Source organism: Labrus bergylta, chromosome 8 (assembly GCF_963930695.1).
Source record: "Labrus bergylta chromosome 8, fLabBer1.1, whole genome shotgun sequence".
NCBI lineage: Eukaryota > Metazoa > Chordata > Actinopteri > Labriformes > Labridae > Labrus > Labrus bergylta.
Genome location: NC_089202.1, coordinates 10,575,907 through 10,602,522, shown reverse-complemented (window position 1 = coordinate 10,602,522; position 26,616 = coordinate 10,575,907). Strand labels below are relative to the sequence as shown.

The 26,616-nt window shown below is 39.1% G+C and overlaps 1 protein-coding gene across 4 annotated transcripts in view; it reads right to left on the bottom strand.

Moving 5' to 3' along the window:
* Positions 1-4,128: 4,128 nt before the first annotated feature.
* The window catches only part of aplp1 (amyloid beta (A4) precursor-like protein 1), a 38,193-nt gene continuing 15,705 nt past the window's right edge, over positions 4,129-26,616 (bottom strand). Inside the window, exons 2-17 of one of the 4 annotated variants that reach the window (XM_020637382.3) lie at positions 18,707-18,886; positions 17,704-17,833; positions 16,143-16,255; positions 15,476-15,669; positions 15,072-15,379; positions 12,962-13,089; positions 11,777-11,851; positions 11,515-11,673; positions 10,629-10,757; positions 9,805-9,904; positions 9,545-9,712; positions 8,652-8,669; positions 8,484-8,551; positions 8,328-8,393; positions 8,046-8,189; positions 4,129-7,074 (exon numbers count right to left, since the gene is read on the bottom strand). In XM_020637382.3, coding sequence (XP_020493038.1) covers positions 6,973-7,074; positions 8,046-8,189; positions 8,328-8,393; positions 8,484-8,551; positions 8,652-8,669; positions 9,545-9,712; positions 9,805-9,904; positions 10,629-10,757; positions 11,515-11,673; positions 11,777-11,851; positions 12,962-13,089; positions 15,072-15,379; positions 15,476-15,669; positions 16,143-16,255; positions 17,704-17,833; positions 18,707-18,886 — 2,082 coding nt within the window. In that variant the 3' untranslated portion in view covers positions 4,129-6,972. Of the gene's footprint in view, positions 7,075-8,045; positions 8,190-8,327; positions 8,394-8,483; positions 8,552-8,651; positions 8,673-9,544; positions 9,713-9,804; positions 9,905-10,628; positions 10,758-11,514; positions 11,674-11,776; positions 11,852-12,961; positions 13,090-15,071; positions 15,380-15,475; positions 15,670-16,142; positions 16,256-17,703; positions 17,834-18,706; positions 18,887-26,616 lie in introns of all 4 variants that reach the window. The other 3 variants (XM_020637383.3, XM_020637380.3, XM_020637381.3) reach the window with 3 other exon arrangements.

The window sequence follows — 26,616 nt, the reverse complement described above, 5'->3', positions numbered from 1 at the left end:
TGTGCTTAAGTCATTTAACTGTGTTTCTAAGGAAGAAACATTTTGTATGACGGTGGACCCCTGTCTACCATGAAATCATGTTTTTAACCTTTGCACAGCAAGAATGACAAATAAAATAGCTTGTATCTGACAACCACAGTGGAGCAGGACTTGTAGTCTTATTGTTTCTTTGTGTCTGCTGTATTTACTTATTTGACTTGACTTAACCTGAAGCTGTCATTATAAGGTTCTTCTGTCCAGAATTGCAATAAGTGCCACTTTAAAATGAGAACTAAAAGATGCTGTGTACAATCATGTATCTTTGAGGTGAACCAGAAAATCCAAAGATAACCTCCCTGCAAAAAGAGTGACAAGAAGATCTGAGCACAGTCAGACATGCTTTATGTGCAGAAAGATTTGTTGTTTAAAAAGTGAAACAAAAACTATGAGCGGTCAAAGTTAGCCAAAAATGCTTTGTGCACTTTCCTTTTCAACAGCTGTGATCAATGGTTGCCAGTAACTTTCATATAAAGAGCAGATGGCAGTATGTCTGAATAATAGAAGAGAGTGTTAGCTCCTTTGAAGTCACATCTGGTATGAATAAAGGAGCTACAGTGGGAAGTGTTAAAAGATTTGGAAATACACTCTTTTTTGTTTGAATGGCTATCATAAATCACAAGACTTTAAAATATATATTCATATATATATTCAGTTTGCTGTCAATAATGCTAAATGGCGTCCATGTATAAATACTTTAATACCTGAATCATATGTAGCAGTTGTTAGGTTTACATTACGATGACCATTCGTCACGATTTGACCAGGACCGCCTCTATGTCCCGGTTCTGAACAGTCCCTTTACTGCTTTTAACCAACCAAAACAATACACCATGCTCGCAACACTGATTTGTCCATGTCAATCAATGTCTTTGCCAAGGCTGTTGCTGATTTAACCAAAAGAGAAACATCATTAATACTACTCTAGTCAAAGTTCAATACTTCTTTTACTGTACATGAGTTAATCAATCTGTGTCTGTTGCTTAGCTTGCCTAAGTTATCATCCAATAATACATCCATACAGTAATACATCCACTGAAATGAGGCAAACAACAGACGCAACCAACTTAACAGGCTGCTCAGGAGAGCAGCGTTGTCTTCCACCATGTGTGACGAGTGCAGGTCACCAATCTTTGGACTGATACATGTAGGTGTGTGGTCAAATTAAAGTGTCCCAATTTGAAAGTTTGAAATAATGGTCACCTTAGGTTTTAGAGAGTTGAGTGTCGTCAGCATAGCTGCTCATATATCTTTGAAAAGTAGTCAAGCTAGTAAAAAAACAGCAGATTTAGCAATAAACTAATCTGAGACCATGTATTTATTAAGAATGTCATTTAATTGTAGATAAGATGGGGGAGGAACTAATACAAAATACTTGGAAGTGAAAGGTTTGTTTTGGTTGATCTACTGTAAGCTATGGTTAGTCAGACTTATTACTGAGAATGGGTTCTTCGGTTGTTGATTCCATTTTCCCAACCTGCCTGCCCTGTGATGCACAAGAAATATTTTGGAAGGTGGAAGCTGAAGGTCACGCAGACAGGGACCTCTGCCCCAGACATTCCCTGCCCCCCTTACAATAAATTTAGATTTACCAGGTCTGTCATGCAGATAACAAGATATTAAGGGTTAACTTTTATCTGACTATAGTAATGAAAATTGACCAAGGCGAAGATTTCTTTTGTCTGAAAAAAATATATAAGAAAACGTGTGTATCAAAGAAAGTTGATACACATTTACACATTTAATAAATGATCTAAAATAAATAACACATGTTAGTATATCGGTGCCATTTTTTCTTAGAGGTGATGTTTCCGTGTCATGACTATTGAAAGCAAAGAAGCTGATAGTGTTACCAGTTTGTTCTTAACTTACGTTCTGCAACCAAAGAAAAGGATACAGCACTTTTAGAGGCTGTTTAGCACACCCCCAGTTGCAGCCATCAGTTGAAACTTCTAACAGGAGAAAAATGGTAAATTACAAATGTTATGATTTTAACACGACACAAAAGGTTGCAGTGAAATGTAACTTGATTTCACTCACCGACAACTACATTCCAAATGTGTTGCATTTTAACGCCCTTTATATGACAAGTGCTTCACATTTGTCACCTCTCAGGCGTTAAACACAATGTGGTTTTCTTGCAATTGTACATATATCAGTTTGAAATGTCAAGTTATCATGTTGTTGCATTAGAAGAGCACTATAGCAACATTTTTGTTTTGTTTTATTACAAATTCCATTTTTAGTGTTTTTGCTTTTTCAACTGACCATTTGCTCTTGTAACAATCAGTAATAATAACCCAGCTGTGTGGGTTTATGTACATGTTGGAAGACACGTAGGGCTATCACACATACCTTTGACTGAACAGTTATGGTAAAGCATCACTCAAACCACTGGACAGTCTGATCTCATATATTCCTCCCTGAAAAAATTAGCATTATAGCAACACTTAAATGTCAATCAGTGCTATCTGGTAAGGACACAGACAGAGCTGATGCACAGGGCTTCACCTTCCAGTAATAACAAGACTGTCAGCCCCCCTACACCGCATTCCTCAGCACCCGCTATCCCCCCACTGTCAGTTAAACAATCACCACCAGTCACCCTACCCCCTGCATCTATGCTGACTCACTGAGGTGTCTAACTGTGCATGCACATTTTTGTACGACCTTTAGCACCCCCTCCCCTCATATGATGTGACTAATATTTCATCATGTGTCATGCGATAACACCTTTGATCTCTCTACAAAAGGTTTTCAATCTTTGCATACTTGGGGGTTACATGTTGATGTTTTGCTGAATGAATCAAAGTGTAGCCCATGCTGAACAACAGGCACACTCAAACTGCAATGTGATCAAAAACTCTTGGTTAATATGAGTCGTCTCACATCACCACAGTGGCTTAATGTGAACAGTCGGCTTCAGAGGAACCGCTAACAAGATGACTGATGTGCGCTAGAGGCATCATTGGCAAACTGTCACTGTACAGCCACAGAGCCTTTTCACGGTAATTTGGGTAAACAGGACTACCCGTCACTGTTGTGGTTTGGAAGACGTGAACCTGTGAAGGGCTTGGGGCTGGGGCTTGACACTTCTTTGTAATTCATGTGTAAAGGAAGTGCGAGGCCTGCCCACGCTTGTGATAGTCAGGTAATGCTTGGGAAACTTGTCAAGGGAGCTCTTCAGATTTTAATTGATGTGTAATAGTGTGTGTAACAGAATAGAGTACAATATATAGTGTGGTTAAGGCAAATATATGTCACAATGAGAAATAAATTGAGCAAACACACACTGAACAGCAAGTTTATCATTACTCACTGCACTATAAGATTAAGAGGCAAATACTCATCAGCTAATCAGTTATTAACATCTTCATTATCTGTTGTTTTCTGAAGTACTGTACTGTGTTGGTTGGTTTTCTTGGTACCACTGTTGTCATCTAGTGTTAATTTTCATTTCTTTACTGCAGTTAACAAACTCGTGGATATTAAGACAGAATCTTTGAAATATGTTGTTAGTGATATGAAATATAATTCATGAAGCTCTCCTGACATAGGAAGTCAAATGCAAATTTAGAATCACAGAAAAAAACACTGTGGCTTGAGGACTTTATAAACACCCTATCTTACACAATGTATTGATGATGTTTATCTTACTGAAGTTTAACAATTGAATGCATTACATTTAGTCCTTTATTTTCCTTGCAAAAAAAAAAAGTTTTTACAACTTGAATCACAGACTTTAACATGCATCATTGTGCACTTATTTAAACCTATTGTGGCATTTTGGATTCATCTTTATTGTCCTGGGGGTAAAAAAAAAAAAAAAGTTTAGGTTTCCTTTTCTAAAGAAAAAACTTTGGAGTTACAGGTGATTAAAAAGTTGATTTTCCACTGTGGTTGTGGTTTCCCCCACTTGACTGTGGCTTAACAAGGTGATTCAGCTTTCACCATGCATCTCCTCCATGTAGCCTTTGAGAGACTGATGACTGGATGAAGTTTACTAATCATGTGTACACAGCGTCACTCTTTATCATATAGAGTGAAAATCTGAAGATTTGAAGAAGGGATTCAATGAGCATAGAGACATCATTTAATGGGTCATTCATTTTTATTACACTATTTATTAGCTTGACCGGCTCTAATTTCTCAGATTTACAGGAACACAACAGATAACTTTTTTTTTTTCCCCCCTCCAAATTTAAATCTGTCTGCGTATTGGTGGAGCATGTCTTTGGTCAAAGGTCTGAATGAAAATGAAGAACAGCTCTCTCTCAGTGATGCTATCAACATCTCTAGAATCAATGCAGTCTAATTTAATTCAGACAGACACAATTAATGGCTAACATTTAGCAACCTGTACACAAATTGAGTCATTTGCTTCTACTTGTGCTTAGTGCCACTCCTTGTCAATTAGGAAGAGGCCATATGTCTGTCTCTAATTCACATTTCTGAATGTTATAAACGTGTGTTCTCATACAAGCCCCTAAATTTACATTACAGGTGAAACGCTTGACCCTTGATCCAACTGATTATTACATTTAAATAAAAAATACAGAATAATTACATCCAAAACACAGCATTGTAAAAGGCAATAATGCAGCAATTAAAATCTCAATAACATTGTTTATATTTCATCAGGGGGAAGTAAGGGGACAGACCAACAAAGAAGTCTAGAATTTGACAGAGGACTTACGTACAAATGTGATTTGAGTAACTACAGTATACACCATTCTACGTCTGCTAAATGCTGGTAGGAAACCATCAGTGGTTTTGGGAAACACAGGCAAGCTTATTCTCATCTATGGTTTCAGTAGTATCATTACAAGATCAACTGACCTAAATTGTGAACATACAACGTTTTCATTCACTGACGTAGCTGTACAAATTATACAAGGGCTTATGACTTCTCTTCACCCGTCTTAACACAAGCGCAACCGGCAATTCACCTGCCTAACCAGAGAAACAGAAGACTAATGCAAAAAAAATCATAACTCTGATAGTCAAAGTTTTTTTTTTTTTTGCTTCATTATAAAGCAAACTTTAGAAAGAAAAAAGAAAACTCCTAAGAAAAATTACTTTTTCCTCCATGTATGAACGCAGGCTTTTAAAGCAAACTCCCAGCGGTATGACATTTTTAAAAAAAGAATTGATTTTGGTTTGGATTATCTATATTATAGCATACAGTTAAAGACTGATGAGCAAAAAAGCAACATCCCACAATCTGACCTTCCTCTACCGAGATGGTCCGACAGAATTAACCTGACACACTAAGCAGTTAAACAATCAGCCAGAAAAAAGGGGACAATCCCCTTCTCACTTACAGGGTACTATGTTGATCATAAATATGACAAACTACAATGAGTCATTCGGTGAAAAGCTAGTTACTTAAATAAAGCATCTATAGATTACTAACATTCAATGTTGTTGAGTCCAAAAGTGTCAAACTTGCAGGTTTAAAGACTCACAGCAAATTTTTCTACTATCATGCCTGAGTGTGGTCGGTTTTTAGGATGTACTACACAACACTGACACTTCACATGACTATAGCTGTGGCCTCTTTACACTTTCCTGCTCTGTACAACATGACATGCCTAATGGTTGAAGCTCTTCTGTGCTGACACACAGCTGACACACGTGTAAAACAAACGGGCTGCTACGGGAAGAGATGAGAGGGGCATCAGGCATATAGTCTATCTGCTGGACGTGTCTGACTTCACTACTTCGCTCTACTAGGGGGGATGATGCGTTTACTTAAAAGAAGATGGAATCTCAACGTCTACCTTAAATACATTCAGAAAGAAGTAACTGTGTCATTGTCTTGTGCTGGTTTTTACAACAGTCCGTTTTCAATCAGCCATGTTAGGAAAAATGTTTCTCCTTCTCGTTACAGCACAATGTACTATTTTTTTTTAAAAGTTTTAATCCATTACATCGATGCAAATTAATCATAGAAATGTCTACATCTAGTAGTATGTATTTCTTACGTTATTTACAGTGTCCATTTTTGCACGGTGACGTTTCTGACTCTTCAAAAGCAATGACTAAAAACAACACAAATAAATACAGCAGCATCATACACCGAGTTGTCATGCTTCCATTAAAATAACGGACTTCTGATTTTTCTGTTTTACAGTTCTTTAGGTGCCAGTACAAAGGATACTTACTTATTCACTGACTTGGTTATGCTAAATTGAATATTTGGTTTGTTTTGACAAAATAGAGGGCAAAAGTCAAAACATGGTTTTTGTACCCTCAGAAAACAACTTCAGTGACGCTGAAATGTCTCACTCACCCCTGTCTTCACTTAATGTTCATTTCTTATATCAGAGGTGCTGTCAGATGTTACAGTAGCTCAGGGGGGTAGGGTTAGCCTGCAAATAAGCGTGGTAATTGCCCTTCCTCTCTGAGTTGGTTTTATTTGCGATTTACACAATAATGTATCTAGGCTGTCACTCACACTCATCTACACAGATACAGTATATCTAACTGTGGTTCAATTTCAGCAAATAAACTGCTACTGAAAAATAAATACTATAAAGCATTATGCACCGTTCAGCTTCAGTTTCCAGTGAGGGGCAACAGGTCAAGTCATGCCACTGGGATGTTTTTTTTTAGGTTTATGAAAGAATGCAGCATGGCTAATGGAGAGAACAATGCTCAGACTTTATCCCAGAGCAGTATTAGATTACAACAAGTGATGTGTGTGTGTATCTTATCTCATTATTCACATTCTGGTAATGATGATAGGTTTTTGTCGGTCATTTACAATGGGTTTGGGACGCACCCCCTTCTATTCAGTTACTTTATGCTTGCAACACATTGTCAAAGGGAGTGTAGCTGCGACATCACTGTAAGGAAGGAAGAGTGGGAGATAGGGAGGGAGGGGGGGACATAACAAGTGGTCAGGCATGACTTGTTGGCGGCCCCCGTACCTCAGTTCATCTGTTCAAAGAATTTGTAGGTGGGGTTTTCATAGCCATGGTTTTGCATTTTGTTGAGCTGTCGTTCCTCAGGTGTCAGCATGGGGTCAACCTGCTGCGAAAAAACAAAAGCTCAGAGTTTTGCACACTAACAACTCAACTGAGTGAGGTTTATTAAATGTGAAATGTATATGGAGTGACTGGCAGATATGAATGGTTGAACAATATGATGGCAAGAAGGGTGTTTGTGTCACCACTAGGCCTTAAGCTCCTGAACTTTAGCTGAAATCATCTAAAAAAAAACACCTATTTTGATGCTCACTCAGTATTGGATAAAAGGATCAACACCCCCATACATCTGTATTTGAAGTACAGTATGTAGCAAAGGCTAGCAGCAAGTTAGCTTAGGTAAACATAAAGAGTGGAAACAAGGCAAACATTCTGCTAAACTACTTCCATTGCTTAAGTCAGTTTTATTTAACCTGTACCTTTTTTACAACTTAAATTATTTTACTTTTTTTTGTACCTGGTTACATAGAGATATCAGATGTTTGTTGCCACTCATTTCTCCCTAACCCAACAGAAAAACATTACGATGCTCCACATGTCTGAATACAAGATTATAGGATTGTTTGTGAGTCAATCAATCAATAGGTCCTGTCAAAGGCTAATGCTAACCCATGAGTCCTAGGCAGGCGTCAGAGAATATCTCTCCTTCTGACAGAACCTGTCAGCGCTTCATATTTACCATGCAAATGTAAAAGTGGTATAAATCTTCCCATATAACTCACAGAGAATACTCTAACTTAATGTATCATATCAATGTTTTAAGCACAAGGAGATGATATATTTTTGATTTTCCATTCCTTTACAATGTTTTAATAAATGTTAAAACAGATAGCTTAAGGTGAAGAAAATAAATATGATATTTTAAATGTATATATATAACGTTTACAATCAGTAAATATAAAATATGTCTACAATATATCCGTCCTTCTTTTAGTTACACTATTAAGGCAAAGACAACTGGTGTGTGTTTCTTTAAGAGTGTTTCAGCTTAGATAAAAGGCCTATCTGGAATCGTACCTCTACGATGCCATGACTGATAGTGCCGTATGGCTTCCTGCGCACCAGCAGCAGACTGATCACCATCACCATGGCGATTGCCACAGCCACCACCAGCAGCCCCACCATGGCGCCACGGTTGAATGTCTCCAAGGCATCAGGTTGCTACAGACAGAAAGAAATGTGCAGTTGGAAATTGAATAAGGGGGCAAAATAAAATAGGTAACTTAATCTGAAATAAAAAACATTTCTTTAATTATTTTCTAATGCAAGACGATAATTATATCATATTCAGCCCCTCACCAGCTCATCTCGCTCAATCTCAGGAGGCTTGTTGACCACCTGCTTGAGCTCCACAGACGTGTTGATCTGAGGGGGGCGGGAATGAGCCAAAATTAATAAAAAAAGATGACAACCCCAAACAAAGCACATATTTTTATTGTCTTAGCATTTACTTACTTTTTCCTCATATTCATAGGTTGGGCCTCTCTCAGATGTGGTGTAATCATATTCATCAACTGCAGCCGCTTTGGATAGAGGGAAAATAGAATTAAACATTTAGCTGTAAAAAAAAAAATTCTATCTTTGTACACTTCAATGCTTTAATGACATGGAATAGCAGATTACCTTTCTTATTGGACTGCACTTCTTTAGAGAGAATAAAAGAGAGACAGAAGCATTAATAAGAAAATCAGCCAGTGAAAACTTGTACATCCATTCACATGCCACTGAAACAATATAGTGAATGTACAGATTCTACACACAAATGTATGCAGGAATGTTTGTGTCTGACAGCAAAGATCAGGAAGGTTATCTGCACTGATGACTCACCAGCTCCCAAAGCCGGTGCTCTAATGATCATTTATTTGTCTTTATAAACATATCTGCATAAAAGTGAAGGTAATAAGCCCATCTTGATTATACCATCAAACTTGAGCCACAAATCTGTCTGACGTCAATGTCGCAAAAGACAATCAGCGTTAACGTTTCATGACTTCCTGAAACACATTAGTAATGATCACTGTGACCTCCATTCAACAAACAAATATTTGAAAAGTTGGCTTCTTCTCCTCTTGAGAACAGACCTGACATAGCTTGACTTTTCACTTTGTATAAATCTGCATCAGGATGTTGTTATTTTGGCAAATTCAATTACTTTTAATTACAAATAAATGACAAGAAAATTGGTTTCTTTTGCAGGCTCATGCCGCTGACAAAATCCAGAAAAAAGCCGCTGTATAATGAATATTCTGGCGTTTAACTGAGAATCGACACATGAACGGGATCTCCAAGGGATGTTATAGACCAGGAAATGACAGTGTTTACGTTGCACATGTTAACACGGCCACACGGAAAAAGAAGTTTGCCCGCTTCACCAGAATTACAAAGACATTTGCATGTGTTCCCAGAGGTATGTATCGTCTGTCAAATGATGATGCACAATGATTGCCAGTGGCTTCTGAGATTGAAAGATGTTGGATTTTTTTGTGTGTGTTTATGAGTGTTAGGCGGTTACATACCAACGCGGGGCGGGTAAGGCCTGTTCTGGAAGGCTCTCTCCTCTTCCTCCTCATCATCCTTCTCCTCCTCGCTCTCAGCAGGCAGAAGCTCCTCAGTGGTGCGCGTCTCGGAGAAGGAGGTGGTCATGAGCTCACTGATGTCGCCTCTTTCGGCCTTGACCAGCTCCTCTATAAGCCAATGCATAAATAGACTGAATTAATGCACAGGGATTTTAGATTCAAAAACTAGTGAAATGATGGGTGATAACGTTTAGGCTTACGGATATCGTCGTGCAGCTCCTCTGCTAAGTTGGGATCCTTGTACAGCAGGGCAAGACTCTGGTTCATCCTCTCCTCAATAACATGGAGATGTGTGTACACCTGCATGATACAAATATGGTTAAAAATGAACAAAGAAAGAGCCAACAGAGTTAAAGAATGGGCCTCTTTATAAAACAGGTCTTAGATCTTCAAATCTTACTGCATATCTTACTGCACATTGCACATATTGCACAAGTTCACTTTTTCTTTAAATTTAATTTAATTTAATTTACCATTTTGTACCTTTTGGACAATTTAGAATTTATTACTGTAAATATTATTTATCTTATTTTTACCTCATTTTATTTATATATTTTACCTTATCTTATTTTACCTTATTTTGGTTGTATTGCACCGCGGGACGGAGACAAACGAAATTTCGATTCCACTGTATGTCTGGCATATTTTGAAATTGACAATAAAGTTGACTTTGACTTTGACTTGAAAAAAAAAAAAACCCTAAATGGATTTTTTTAGCAAATAAAAAGGATTTCGATACATATGAATAAGAATCGCAAGGATGCTGAGATTAAATTGTAATGAAAAGAGGACCTGTAGCTGGTTTACCTCTGTGAGATCAGTATTAATTAACTTCTCTGAGGCATGTACTAGCTGTTCAGCACAAAATGTTCTGCATGTTTCACTGTCAGCAGGATGGAGCCTCAGATCTCTGAAGCAGGAGCGTAGGGAAATAATTTCAGAAGCCACACACACTCTCTCTCCCACACACACGCACACACGCACACACGCTAACACGCACACACGCACACACGCACACACGCACCTGGAATTTCATCTGCTCAGCCTTCTGGGGGTCGACAGCCACAATATGCTGGTAGTGTCTGAGTGTGTGCCTGCGGTCCTTCTGCTCTGCAGCCATGTAGCGCTTGAGAGCCTGCAGCACATGCTCCGGCTGCAGGACAGAAATGGAGAGAGACAGAGAGTCAGGAAATGCCACACGGTGCACTTAAGGGTTTTAAAAAAAAATAAAAAAAGTTTTGTACCACATATCAAAAAAAAGTTGCCCAAGATTTTGAATTAAGATTCCGATATTACTAATTACATTTTAAGCATGTCTTGAAATCAAGCTGAAATGTTGACCCTTATATGAGCCAGCCCACAGCCTTGGATCCTCAATTAAGGGTCTTTTGGTCATTCCAAAGACAAGGCTTAAATCTAAGGGGGACATGGCTTTTGCCATCAGGGTCCCTCGGCTTTGGAACAACCTGCCAGAGGAGATGTGGCTTTCAGAATCAGTGACACCTATGAGAGCACTTCTTCAAACCGAGTGTTTAAAAAGTTTTTGTGAGCTAATCTTAAATTAATTGTACTCATCTAAATGATTTTGATTTTCCTCTCCTTCAGTTCCCATCTTCCATCTTATTCTGTCTCTCGTTGTCCTCTTGGTTTATGTTTATATTGATTCTATCGATTCTATATGGATTCTTTATGGTCCTGCTTCAGCTGGCCTCATTGTTTAGTTTTCTGTAGTGTTGCTCTTTTTTCAAAGCACATTGTAAACTCTTTATACTTATTAATATCCATTGTATTTTTTGTGTCTCAGCCAATGTATCCCTCTGGTTAAAAAACAAACATATTTGCTTGTTGCAGGGTTTAACATGTATTTGTGTGTCTTGTCTCCTCTCCTCTGCTCTCCTTGATGCACTAACCTGAGGGGGATCAGACTGTACAGCGGTCAGGTAGTTCTCCAGGGCCAGGCGTCGGTTGTTGTTGAGGATGGCCTCCACCCTTGCAAGATGAGTCTCCACCAGTCTCTGCCTCTCTCCAGCCACCTGCTCCTCCAGAGTTTGCAGCACAGATTGGAAATGCTGGTGCACCAAAGACAAAGAAGCAGATTTAGAGATGAGTACTTTGCCACAGTACATTTGACAAGTATTTAATTGAAGCTCGTAAAGCAGGTTTTCTGCATACCTCATTCAGGGCCTGGCGCTCTGACTTTGGCAAATTCTTTGATTGGTTGTCTGCCTCTGCCCACTCCTTCATGATCTAAGGAGTTAAAAACACAGAATATTTTGATTTTGTAGAAGTATCCCCTCCTCCATCGTTGTGTGAATAGGAGACAGTGGTATGATCTGACCTGAATAAACAGCACACTGACAGAGGCAGGAGAAGATTTGGCTGTACCATATGTCTACATTAAGAGCGTGTATAAGTTGTCATTTATCTATCTAACCCCAGGGACAAAAGACGGAAATTAGCTAGCTAGCTAAATCTGATACAAAGCATCTCTTCTCTTCTGGGACTAATTTTTTTTTTTTTTGGACACTGTCCCCGATTCAAATAAACGAATAAACTAAACTAAAGGTCACCTTTAGTCACAGTGGATACAGACCATTAGTCTGTAAGATGACTGTGCACCACAGTGTCACCACTCTTCATACGCTGTTTGGTAAGACTAGAAAGAACATGTGACACTTTAGGAAACACATTTATCTACCAGGACAGGACCTTCTTCACAAAATAAAAAATATGTGAATTTCCAATGCTGGACTACTCTTTAAAAAGGGGCACTAGTTGTCCATACAACACCTTTTTATCAGCTCACCAAATGTTGACAGTTATAAGAAATGTTTGGTATAAAAACCAACAAGCATGATACAGTTATTTTTCATGATTCTTTATATCGAATAACTCTCATCACCAGTCTACATCTGTCAAAACATGATGCCCCTCAACACTGCTGAGCGAGATGGCTTGATAAATGATGAAGCCTCCTTGATATGTGATAACCAAGCCTGAGGTTGAAACAGCATATCTCACATGCAGCCTTGAGACATACACACGCAAACATGGTCAGATATGCAGTGTGATAAATAAACCCTTAACTTCTATCATGAAGGAAACTGCCACCACAAACACTGCAAAGTATGCTGTATGTAGGATGTACTTTATTGATAACACTTTCACTCCTGTTGTACTACACTGATCTGCTCGCCCGCATGAAGGAAGAACATGTTCAGGCCATCGCCCCTGTCGTTCTCAGAAATAGATTAGGGAGTCTCAACCCACATTAATGAATCAGCTGTCAAAAGTCCAACACGGCCCAAAAAAAAAAAGAGAAAGCTATTAGCCTGTTCATAACCCTGTAAAAGTCACCTCATTGATTCTCTTCATCCTGCGCTCCTCCAGGTCTGTTTTGGCACGCAGGAAGTTGGCATGCTCAGTGTCATCCACTGGCTTTTCAAAATAAACATCAACACCATCTGTGGGGCGAGGTGTAGTCACTAAAAGGGGAAGACAAAAAGCAGATGTGATTATTATCGGTCAGACTGCAAGACCCAGGAAGCAATTATCATCCACTAACAAGAACAGCCCTGGTTCAAATGTGAGCACCAAGAACATAGCAGGAGAGGGGGAAGGTCAACTCAGTGGAGAAATTTTTAAAATGATTAAAAAAAGAATGAACTCCAGGTGTAATACTAGATGGAAGATTGGACTCTTTACAAACCCAAGAAGAGTCACTGTAAATATACAGAATTAGCCTAAGGACCTAAAGTTGAGGCTAATCAAAGCTACAGGTAAACAGAAAGGAAACTGATGATGAAAATGGTTTGAAACCACTGAAATGATTGACCCCATCCTGCTTTGATATATCGTATAGAGATGGCTTACTCTTCATGGTGAGCATACATTCATTGTTATTTCAAATTCAAGTGAAGGCATTACTAGAAAACCACTAAAACCAAACTCAAAACTCAAACCAATGATTGAGGATTAGTTCAAGGCAATACATCCGATTAATATGAAAAAGAACTGTCCTTCGAGACTTGCTCAGTGAGTGTGTCGCTTGTTTGAATATGTTACTGTACATATTTATTTCAAGGGATAGACTTTATGTAATGGTAAACCAAGGACTCAGGGAGGAGATCGATTTTAGGCTTTTTCTTTAATAAAGTCTGGGTCCACTAATCCTTCCTTGATTAAATTATTGATTTTCATATCATATCTTTATATTACAATGTTATCTTGAAATCATTGTATGTCCTATTAAATTCATTGTCGTTATTTATTTTTTAAATGATGTGGCTGTTTATTCTTGTCCATGTATTTGTTGTTGTTAGTGGACCATAGCATCTATCTACTATTTGAAATATAATTTGAGATTCCTTATTTTCACTGCTTTTTTATTTATGCTTTTTTAAAATAGACAGGAAAGTGGATAGAGTAGGAAATCATGGCGAGAGTGGGGAATGAAACGCAGGAAAAGAGCCACAGGTCCCATTCTAACCTGGGCCGCCTGTTTGGAAGACTATAGCCTCTGTACATGGGGCGAGTCCTAACCGCTAGGCCATATCCATCCCCTTATTTTCACCATTTCTGATCTATGAATGTATGCTAGTGTCAATCAGCCACCAGGCCACTTGATGATGTCAGTGGATCTAGCCAAGCCCTGAAGAAGACCCTGCGTTGTCAAAACTGACATTTATATATTAATTGTCCTCATTAATTAATGCCATTTAAGTTGTTAAGTTGTTTAAGTTAAGTTAAGTTTGTCTGAAGATAGCCTGGTGGCTTTCCTTCTTAGACTTATAAATTCCATTTATTTGGATGAAAAATTGCTGTAATTGGTTTCAATGAAGATAATCCCTGAAGACATTAATATCAAATGCACAAGAATTTATTTTTTTATTACCATTATTTCCATATGTTTTTTTTGCATTTTTTTTTTAACCTTTTCTTCTATTCAAAATAAAAATGTGTCAAGTTATATGATATAATTATGATACCAGTATTTCTACTGTATTTCCTGTATTACTGTGTTTCCTAAACACCTGCAAAGATTGCCCATATAACAATTAAGATATATTTTTACAAAAATAATTTTTGAATAACTGTGAATTATAATTTTTTTTTTTTTAATCTTTTCTGAAGACTTTTGGTGTCAAATCTTCCACCTGCTTCAAACACCTGAAACCTGACCACTTGACCTTGTTAAAGCGGGGGTTGATGTGGGTGTGAATACATTAACCAGCTCATGAATGTATTTATAAAAAGATGCTTGCGTGCACAGCTGAAAACCGAGCTCTTCTCCTGTTTCTTGCTGAAAAAGTGCAGGAGATGTGATCTGAACAGTTTAAGTTACACTGTTAAAACTGAGAAAGCAGGAGTGACTCTGCCAGTAGTTATTTAGTCATCTGTCTGCTTTGTTAACCACAGTGTCTTTTCACTGAGAGCAGGATTCACAGACAGAACGAGGCACACTCACAGCTGTCGCCCTTCATCAGGGGAGCGGAGGTGGTGGGTTTGTGGCTTTTCTCGTAGTAGAAGGAGTCCAGATAGTCTGATGTCTGGTACGGACCTGAGTCAATGGGGTATTCATATTCCACTGGATCCTTCACAGCGATCGCCTCCTCTTCCTCTTCATCTTCTGGCTCATCCTCGTCAACTTCATCCTCCTCCTCCTCCTCTTCCTCCTCCTCTTCCTCCATAACTTCTTCATCCTCCTCTTCCATATCGGCCTCGTCCACATCGGTATCAGGAGAGGGGCTCGGAGTGGGAGCTGTCACTTGGGTGCTGCAGGGAAGAAAAAAAATGTAACAATCTGATGATGACAAACACATTCTCTCTCGCTCTCCAACACGTGTGTGTGGTCAGGTTGTTTCATCTTACATAGAGCTGTGTTTTGCGCTGGTCTGAGCTGGGAGGGTTTGAGGACCGGCAGGGAGCTCTCTTTCCTCCATCTCTCCTTTCCCGGTGGAGCTCCCTCGGCCTGGGCAGCATACGTACTCCACCCCCCGGAAGTGATCTTCACATGGCAACAGCATCCCATAGCTGTGGAGCTCCAGATTTTCAGCAGCACATTCCTGAGGGGAAGACAAACACAGATCCACAGATTTAAAGAACACACATAGAGCCAAAGATTTAAGGAAATTGTGTATAGTGAAATTGAAGTTATTCTTATTTAAGCTCACAGGGGAATCAATTTCAGTAAACCCAAACAGAGTTTGGACTTTTCTCCAAATATAACACGTTAAAAGGAGGTGGCAGAGGAGGCTTCCTCTGCAACAAACACATCAGGTAGGCGTACAAATAAGTCTCATATGATGCATAACACAACACTGTCCAGACATGTCTAGTCTCGTCTCCTAGTGCTCCAACAACTCACTACTGGAGAGGCTTTAAAAAACACAGAGGAGAGCTCATTCTGAAATCAAAATGAATCAGTGAATGTTCTAAGAAAACATCTTCCCCCTGCTTAATGTGGCAGAAAACATTTATTTGATCATCTTATCGTACATGTTAAACTTCTGCAACTTCCTTTTATCAGCCTGCTCACCTCTTTAGCAATATTGTGCCAATACACGTAACTCTCGCAGGCATCCATCTGCTCCTGGTGGAGGAAACGGCAGCGGTCAGGCACCAACAGGGCCTCGCTCACATACTCGCCCTCTGGGTTAGGAATGAGGAAAAGATGAGGTCAATGTAAGAAGAGATGAAAGCAATGTAAAAAGTTAGACTTGAGACTTGCATTATTACTGTAGACTTGAGTGTTTGAAAATTAAACATCATGCACTTTGTGGTTTAATAATAAAAGGAAGAATGCTTATGGAACAGAGTAGTTAGAGGAGGACTTAGTCCATAAATAAGAACTGACAGAAAGCATAGAAGTGTAATGTTGGAGCACTTTGAGCAAACATACTGCAGCTTCAGTAGTCTGGTAGTTATTTATTAATAAGATCATGAATCCAAATGAAAACATTAATGAAAATGCTGAACTAAAAATGCTTTATAACGTACGTATTTATTCTTTTTAAAACAGTTATCCTACACTCAGTTGTTTAATTCTTTAGGGCTCCTATATAAAAGAGAGTGTTAAGATAGAGCCAGTTCTACAGTGCAGTGCACAAAATAAAAATGCTTCATGAATCCAGACTGACTCTGATCATTACTGTATTTTATCTGACACTTTTCTGCCCCCTAGTGGTTAAAAATAGACAGTTACTGTCTGTTTACTAAAATCACATTCATCTTTTTACAGAAGCTTATGTATTTGTAGAATAGGCATGAAGATATTTTTTTCCCAGCTCTAACATTGATTCACCGTTTGTGTCACTTTTAGTTTTATTAGATATCATGTCAGTTCCATTAAAACACTATACAGGCTCATGACAATGTTCTGTTTACAAAGAATGTCCTATGAAGAACCAACACATTCAAATACAATGTTGTTACAAATGTTTCTGTTGAGCCATAAAGAAATAAACATGTTATCTGTGATCTGATATTTAGAAATATGATTTTGGCTGTTTTGGCTAAGCGTTAGATGAGAGGACAATTACATCAAACAAATTACATTCACATGTTTATTTTATAAAAGTAATAATAGTATAAGAGAACGTTCTCAATCCTTAGTTTTAAAACATTTGATTGGTGAGTTTTCTCAGTGCTGGTTATAGTGGATTTTGTTACCTTTGAACAAAATAAGCTAGCTGCTATCCCTGTGTTGCTAGTGTATCTTAGCTAAGCTAGGCTAAACATAGGTAAGTGTAACTTTATGGATGGACATGAGCAAATAGCAATGATCAGCAAATAGACCGATATCATATTTCCTAAAATGATCAAATAAGAATAACTGCAACATAGTTTGAAATCTGACCCCTTTGTTCCTCTGCCCTCTCCTCGTGTAAACACTGCCCATATCTGAACAAAGGCCAAATATTAAAAAGAAAAAAAAAAGCTTAAACTTTATGTTATAAAAGAGATGTCATGACACTGAGGACACATACGGCATTATACCTCAGGCTTAGTCAATCTAAAAATTAAAAAAACATTCTTCTATATTCTGTGTTTTCTTGCTAAAGTGACTGTCTGATGGCCGTGAGGTGTGTTGTTCTTACCTAGACAGCGGTAGGGCAGCACTATGAAGGGGTGTGTCTGGCAGTGGCCCCAGCCTTTCTTACACCAGGCGGGTATGGTGACGGGTCTTTTTGACTCCTCTATGTGGGAGATGGTGAGTGCTGGGTACACCTGGATGAACGGGTACATGCAGTGGACAATAAAAACACAGAAACAGGTGGATGGATGGACAGAACAGAGGGATGACGACAGAGGAGCAGAGGACAGAGGAGAAATTGGTTAGAGAGGAGGTTTGAAGGGATCATAAGGAAAGAGAGGGAGCAGGACACAGTCAGTGGGAGGAAGACTACAAAGCTGTGTAAGGCCTTTATATGAACCCCTTGTTCCAATTAGACATCTGACTATTATTGTTTAAAGTGTGGGCCAGTAATTCCAAGTGCAGGCTCATATTGTGTTTATGGATAATAATGCACACTAGGATTGTTTAAATATATTCTGAGGAAAAAGGAGAATATCTAGGACAAAAATTAATCACAGCTGCATAATGTGTTGGCTAATCGCATTACAGTCCATTCAGGCTTATGGCTGCTGCTCTCTGTAGCTGCAATGTCTATTTTGACCTGCAGGTGGCGCTTGGTTGCCTTTACTTTGAATATTATATTTGAAGGAGGAGTATGTCGGGGTTATGTGTACCATTGATTACCTCACAGAAGATTATATAAGATAATGAAAGAGTACACAAATAAATTAAACAGAGGAGGAAAAGTAGATTGTGGCATGAATGAAATAGTCAAATATTTCAACAAGTCACCATCACTTCTATATATGGTTAAATATATAGATTAATAGGAGAGGAATTAGACAAACCAAATAAGAGGAAAGAATATGATATTTAACTTGATTTTCCTTCAGTTTCTAAAACTACGTCCTTTCAAAATCTGTATCGGAGTTTGATAATGCTACTGTTACAAGAATTGATCCAGTGTGATATTTATTACTGTTGTTCATGATTATATTTTTTCCCTGGAAAGGTTCAGGATGTACCTCCTGACAGTAGGACAGGATTTCGCTGGGCTCTTTGAAGCAGCCCTGGCGGCCCTGAGGATCCGGCTCCCACTGGCCCGTCTGTAGGTTCATGTGCAACAGCTGACGGCCGCAGAACATGGCGATCTGTGGCTCAGCCACCTGGGCAACAGGCCCGTTCACCTCGGTCATGGCCAGAGCCTGCATAGCACAGAAAAAGAGAGAGAAATACATAAGAGGTGAGGAGGAGTCGATACAAACACAGTGGCACATAATATGTTGTTTGAAGCTGATCCAGGGAGGGTGGGACCACATAATTCCTAAATGCACTCTAGCACCATCCAACATTAGAGCAGGAGTGTAAGAGTGCCAGAGAGTGTGAGGGAGACAGATCGAAACAGAGAAGTGAGAATGTAGAGGAGGGAGAAGTAAATGCACAGGAGAACTACTGCAGACCGCCAACATTAACAGATATTGTGAAAGCTACAATTCAGAAAAGATTGATGGAAGAAGAGAATGACAACAAGAGTTAGAGATGTTCCATTTTTTTTCATTCTGATACTGAATCCTATAGCTAGACTTGAGTATCTAGTATCCCTTTTGATACTTGTGTGATTCAAAAAATACATATTGAGACAAGATTAGATATAACTTGATAAAGAATGAAAAAATAGCAGGTGGCATTTTAGTGAAATTAAAAGTTAAATTGCTTGGTATTACTACGAATGATGAAGCATTTAAATTTCACATGATGCTGAACTAAAAGCCCCACACATGACAGCTAATAATTCACAGGGTATTAAATGGTGTCTAATTATTAGTTAACAATTTAATGGGTTAAAACATTGATTGCTGATTATTTGCTCACTCTACAAACTCTGCCAGCACCCCACTGTTGTAGTTTTTTATTGTCACTTGTTTATTTGTTGATTTGAAGTGGCATCAGAGCGGAGTATAGCAACACTGGTGTTAGAATCTGAGCAATGCTTACAACCATTAAAACAAACTCCTTTTTTCGACTGGTGGTGGCCTATGAATCTTTTTTTCCTCAGAGCACTGAGTTGGAAAAGACGATGTAAAGCACAAATACAAACGAGAGTATGTAAAACGGTCTCTCCCTCTCTTCCTCCAGCTGCCTTCTTGGATGTTGTTATTGATCACGCGATATGTTGCCTCTGCTCCGGGGAGGGCCCATGGGACCCCGCAAAGAGGAACAAACAGCAGCTAGGGCTGGGAGTCAGGTGTTAATACAAGCTCATTGACTGGTGTGCCACTTCACTACATTAACACACAGCACTGAGACAGAGAGAGAGGAAGAGATAGAGGAGAAGGGGGAGGTGAGGTAGAGAGAAATACGCTTTAGAAACAGCACAGACTTTATCTGCAGGAAAAAAGGCATGGAGTCCTCAGATGAAAATCAGAAGTGTATATGAGGTTCCTTTAGACGTCTGAGTCATCGCTGGTGCAAAAATGTCGACATAAGACATGCACACAGTCACAAGATATTGGTTTTCTTCGTGCATCATTTGACAGCAACATTGACGTCGGAGAACTGCCATAATGTTTACTGTCCAAGCCTGAAATTCATCAAAAAAAGGCATCCCGCACCCTGGGGGCCCTACATATATCTCATATCCTTTCATCTGTGCTGACAGACAGAGAGACAGACCTTATGACGACAGACAAGACAGGCGACGCTGAGCCAATTAGAACAAAGATGCCCAAAGGGGAGAAATGAAGGAGAGAAAATCTGGGAGAGTGACGCCTGATCAAAGGGAAGCCCTACTATGGCCGACCCGAGCTCAAGTGTTTGAAGTCCTAATTAAAATTCATACAGAATAAAATAAATATATAAAACCCTTGGAGTAAAATGTACAATAAATATAATAAGCCCTCAGCAGTCTATGCATTATAATTACGCTAAGAGGAGTTTGTGTTTCTGCGTGTCCAAGCAGATTTCTTACAAATTGCACATCCACTTTTTTTTTATTACTGCTGACCTTTCCCAAAAGAGTTATTTGATCCATGAATACATTTACCTCTTTTATATGCCTCTTTTTTATGTGAGTGTTTTTCACAATTGTTTGGGGTTTGATCCCCAGCTCCTGCAGCCACATGTAGGATGTGTCCATTGGCAAGACTCTCAACCCCAATTTGCTCCCACTGAAGAAAAGCTCTATATAAGCTCAACTCCATTTGCCAATATTGTTTTAATATCAAATAGAAGAGGCTTAAAAAGTTGCTTCAGAATGTACATCATAGTAATCCCTATGTTTCCAAAACCAGTATCATGTCCTGTAAACATAAAGCTCAGTGGTATGTGTTTTCAAAAGTCATAATTTGTGGTAGTTGTAGTTGAAAGTCTGCCACATGCTCAAGTTTTACCATAAATAACTCTCTTTGTTAAAGGGCATAATGAAAAAAATCATCGTTTCCTTTTACCTTTTGTGATTAATTTCCAATTGTTTGCATTTGTGTGTTTGTTATTTTTTTCAAGATAATTGCCCGCTGAATCATTGCTGGAGCTTTGTCTGTCAGCACTTGTCATCTGACACCTCCGGTGTGATGAAGTACACATCTCAAGGAAGATTCAAGTCTCTGCAAGTTAATTAACTGCCCACGGGTAAAATGAAAGGAAACAACGGCATGAAAAATGTACTGAAATATCAAACAGGATTATATTATGCTTCTGAACATTGTTGATTTATGATTTCTAGGAAGTCCTCAGACAACAGATATTTATGTTAAACTCCTTTCCTTCTTGTTTCACAGGTTAAAAAGAGAAGACTTAGTCACTGACTGTGTTTAAATGGAGCTTTTTGTTAGTTAACTGTATTGTTGGATAAGCTTCTAAAACTACTGTAACAGTCTGTCCAGTGTAGCTGCTGATCTAATGTCTACATAGACATATCTATTTGACTCAGGGAAGGTCAGTGCAACATTAAAAAAAAAAAAACATCCGGACATTTGAGAAGATAACCTGGCAGCTCCCCCTGGTCCAGCTCTCTCTTTCTGCCTGCTCTCCACTACTGCACTTGCAGAAAATCAATGCTGAGCGACTGCAACTGTAACGCCACATTCTCCCAATCAATATTAGTCCATCAGGAGCCTGAAGCCCTGACCTTCCAGCACGGCAAGGCTGCACACCCAAATCTCCAACCTGATCTGAGAGCAGTTAAGATCTCCCTCCATCACAATAACCACTACATTAAATATTGTTTAAGGCTCCTCTCTTAGTCTGTCCATCCACTGCGGGAGAAAACCCGCTTGTTTTTGACCCAGTTTGGAATGTGATCACTGCTCCTCCTGCACTACATCGCAGCATCACATAAACGTCAGTGAGAGGCTTATGTCACACAGACACACTCTTGTTCTGCTGTGTGAATGCCACACAGTGCCTTTCTTTCATTTTACTGTGCCATTTTGTGCCATTATATTCTCACAACAATATCCCGGTCTGTTGTCAGAATGCATCAATCCTATTTTTAATTCTTAAATAGAAACATGTATTGTGAAATTCAACGCTTTTATGTACAAAGCATGTTGTGTAGGTCAGACGACTGTGGACCTCTGTTTATGGGAAACCAATAAACGCAATTCTGAGGAGTCTGGGAAACATGTGGCAAGACCGTGCTTGATACCAGAAATGATGACAGAAGCGGGAGTTCATTCCTGAGAAAAATGTTGTTGTAACACTGCATGTGCTTGTTTCCAGAAAGCTTTTTTTTATATTCTGTTCATCCAATCAAGTTTAATCCCATGAAACCTAATGAATGTACCACAATAAAGATATAGCTTTTTTTTACAATAAAGATAAGGTAATTAATGCTTAAAAAAACTAGGGCTGTTTACATTTTGTCCAGTTGAGTTACTCGCACCTTGGCCATCATTCTTGAGTCATAGATCACAAATCATTGTTATCTCTTTGATCTATCCTCAAACACTAACAGAACAAAGGATGTTCACTGTGCAACACGACAGTTAAGAAGATATGTTTAGTTAGCCGACCAATAGTCTTTATAATGAGATTTTCAAATGGAATAAGATGTTGTTGATAGGAGTGGAAAACATAGCAGTAAGTTCATGTGTGGCGAGGCTGCTATGGAATCATTACATGAAAAAAACACAAATCAGAATGTATCCACACTCAGTTTTCAGACTGAATATAAACACAACAAAATAGTGCACCTGAAGATGGTAGGTAGGTAACAATGAATAATGCATTAGACAAAGAAGGTAGCCCGCCTCGATGGATGGCAATGACTATCAGTTGGTTGGTTGGTCCAACCTTTACTCCAGTTTAAATGATCTCTACCACAATTGAATGCACTGCAATAATAAATTGTTTAGTTTGTCCCCAGAGGATCAGGGGGCTGAGGGGCCGAGGCACAGGCTCCTCTGGATGTAAAAGTCTAATTATTTTTATATAGATCAGAAAATGACCCCCTAAATAATTTATTACCCTAAGTCATTCTTATTCTTATTGAGTTTATGATTAAATAGACGGTTTCAATTGAGAAAGGATAGAGGTTTTAAATTGAGAAAGGATGACATCACATGTTCCAGGTAAGTGCTTAAGTTAGCATGATAACTAGTTAGAATTACATGTTGAACTAAGTCAATATTACACTAAACATCAGTTTGCAAAGTAGGCTTGTTAGTGTTTTGATATTGTATCACTGTGTTCAACCTCCAGGGATGCAACAAAGCATTGAACCATTTCAGAAGATGATTTACAACGTTGACGTGCTTTTTAATGTATGTTTTAATGTCATATTTGTTCATATATTATCTCAAATTTAACATTATATTATAACCAACGTTACTGACCAACAAGACTGAAACATTTTTCAAAATTTTTGAGGCCTTTAGCAGAAATGTTCCCTTTAATCTGTAGATACAGATTAGTAGTCCAAAGTTCCCTGATATGAAGGCTTAGGCTCTGGTTAGCATCTTAAAATAGCTGTGGCAACAGTGAGTAAATCAAATTATTTTGTTTCTTTTAAACGGCTTTTGGTCATGTTTTTAATTGACTGTTTATTGCTGTAATTCTCTTTGGCCTGAAAACAACCAGTGAGAGATTTTTGATGTCTGCATTAAGGCACATTTCCTTTTTTTGATGCCAATTACACTTTGGCACGTTCAAACTATTGTGCAGTAAGCATGGCAGTTGAAGTCTCTCTGAATATTCTCCATCAGCAGATGAGGCACACTAATCCAGCTGGCTTTACAGCAATGCCACACAATCTGTCACACTTTTTCTCCAGCAAAGAACAAGTTGCAGAGCCACTTCCATGTGTCAACGAGAAAACTCTGAAGTGTACTGAAGCATCTTTGTAGCATAAAGTCTCCAGGCATGAAGAGGCAGTTGCAGGGGTTCAAAGGGGTTGGTAATGAAGTGGAGTTTTACTAAACATACCAAACATAGCATGTCCTGGTGCTGGTGAGGCTGAACAGACAGACAGCCTGGTGGTCCGACAGCCCCCCACTGCAGATTACTCATTAAAAAAGACCTGGCGATATTAAGCATCAATGTGCTTTCTGACTTCTCACTGCAGGTTCTCTGCCCCTTTCTCCCTTGATAATCGCCCCTCCTCTTTTCTGCTTCTGACTGTGCTGCTTCTTTTTGTAATCACACGAGTACCTCCACAGCAGAGACACCTGAGCGAAACTAAGTGATCCCTTAGAGCCAGGAATAGCTGATGCACTCATAATATGGGTTAGTTATATTTCCAAATCCATCCTTTCTGTTTGAAAATGACCCTGCATTGTGTGTAGCCAACTAAATTACAGACTACATCAGATATAATCATGCAAAAATAAAAGCTTTTGTCAGTCAGGGTTTGGACTGGGTCCAGGGCAGTACATTTACATGTTCCTCCAGCAGCTTCCACCCTGTTCTAATTAAATTTTTAACACCTGTTCCACCCTTATGTTGCAGGATGACTTCATCCTCTGTAATGATGCAATCTCCTGGCCCTGGCAGGCAAGCTGGATCGGTAGAAGAGGAGAGGAGGAGCCCACCCTTCATTTGTCAACTTTTGTAGGAAGCATGTCATTAATGGATCAGGGGCTTTTAGTATATTCAGAGACTTTTAGTGCTGCTGAACAGGAGGTTACATGTCGTGCGAGGGGTTGTTGTTAACCTAATCATTGTGTTGCCATAGATACTTCTTATTTTCTATATCCTCTTACATGTGTTACATATTCTGAGTTGTATGTTTATGGGACAGTTCTTAAATCAAAAACATGAAGACACACTCTCAAGTCGAAGATACGATGAAGGCAGCTTGCTTGACATCTGATTAATACTACGAGCCATCAGACCCCTGACGAGTTCATCCCCACTCAGCAACAGTGCTGGGATATCCCAACACCCTAAAATACACTGTGTAGTGACAATGTTCCCAATGTTACCAAACAACCACACCTTGTGAATCAAGGACCGGTTTAGTTTTCCTTGTTCGGCTTTCTCTCTCTGTATAGCGTGATCACAAATTAAAACAATTCTGACTGTTCCTTTGTCTAGAGCTATACAGATATGGGATATTTAAGACATCTACCCATAAACATATCTGAGGGCCAGAATGACAACAGATATTTTCTAAGACAAATGTGTGTCAATTTTGCATCCCTATATCTATACATAAAAACAAAGGAGGCTGCTTTCTTTAAAAACTCCACTAAAGACAATTTAATGTTATTATAGTACATTGTTAAACACTTTTTGAGTGTATAACGGTCTGCTTTGTTACTCTGCCACATGTGCTGCGGATACTGTTGAGTGTATTGTACGTTGTACTTTGCAAATCACGTGATGAAAAAAAACATTTCTAAAACACCCAAAGCGTTGTTTGCTGTATTATACCCACTTCAAAATAATGTATGTCTGCTCATGTTGGGAAACATATTGGTCAAAAGCACGATATCTGTGAGAGGCTGAAATGGGAGGCAAGTATTGGACCAACAATACTGGCTGACTGATATATCTGTCGGGCTCCACCTTAAATATGTCAAATGATGACAACTATACTGTTCGATGTTATAAGGGGAAGGGAGAGTCAAAGTTCAAGGAAGCAAAATGTAACACATTAATTGTATGTTTTTTACAGTACTCAAGTGTTGCTAGAGTTTACATGCTTTAATACATTACATTTCCCATATATCGAATAAGGTTCTGTTGCTGGAAAATGAAATTAAGAACTGCTGTGAGCTAGTTCATACTTTACTGTCATAACTACACGCTTCGTCATTTCTGTCTTAAAAGGCCTGATTATCTTGGGTTGCTCCTGAAAGGTATTACGATATGGATTGTCAAATTTCCAATACTCCTACAGCAAACACACCCATGTACAAATAGGCCTCATGGATGCACATCCCATGCATGTATGAAACACAAACACTCACACGAACAATCATTTCCATGTCTTTGTGTCACTCTGCGGCACAGATGGCTGAATAGTGGGTGTCTTCCTGCTCTCTGGGCCCCTCCTTTCCTTTTTCTCTTTATTTCCCTCGCTCGCCTCCCTCCACCTCCTCCCAAGGCCGAGCTACATCCAGCCAAATCTGCCCTATCCTTGATAACCCTCTTGTCTCCCTCTCCCTCCCTAACAGCTTTCACACACTGCCTGACACTCTGCAATTGGCCTCTCTCCCTCCCTCGGCCGGTGCTAAATGGCCAGATAGTTTTGGGAGCATTCATCATTGTAATCATGTTGCTTAATTATTCATAGGCTCCATCAGGCTCCTCTTCCTGGTGTGGCATGTACTTATTAGAGAGGAGCAACATTAGTGCACCAGGCTCTCATGATGCAGAGGGGACAAAGGAGGATAAAGCAGTCCAGCTCTGCACATTGACACTCATTATTCTGCATCACTGACTAATGGCTAATTGAAGCCATTAATTTTCTATTAAGAAAAAGACTGATGGG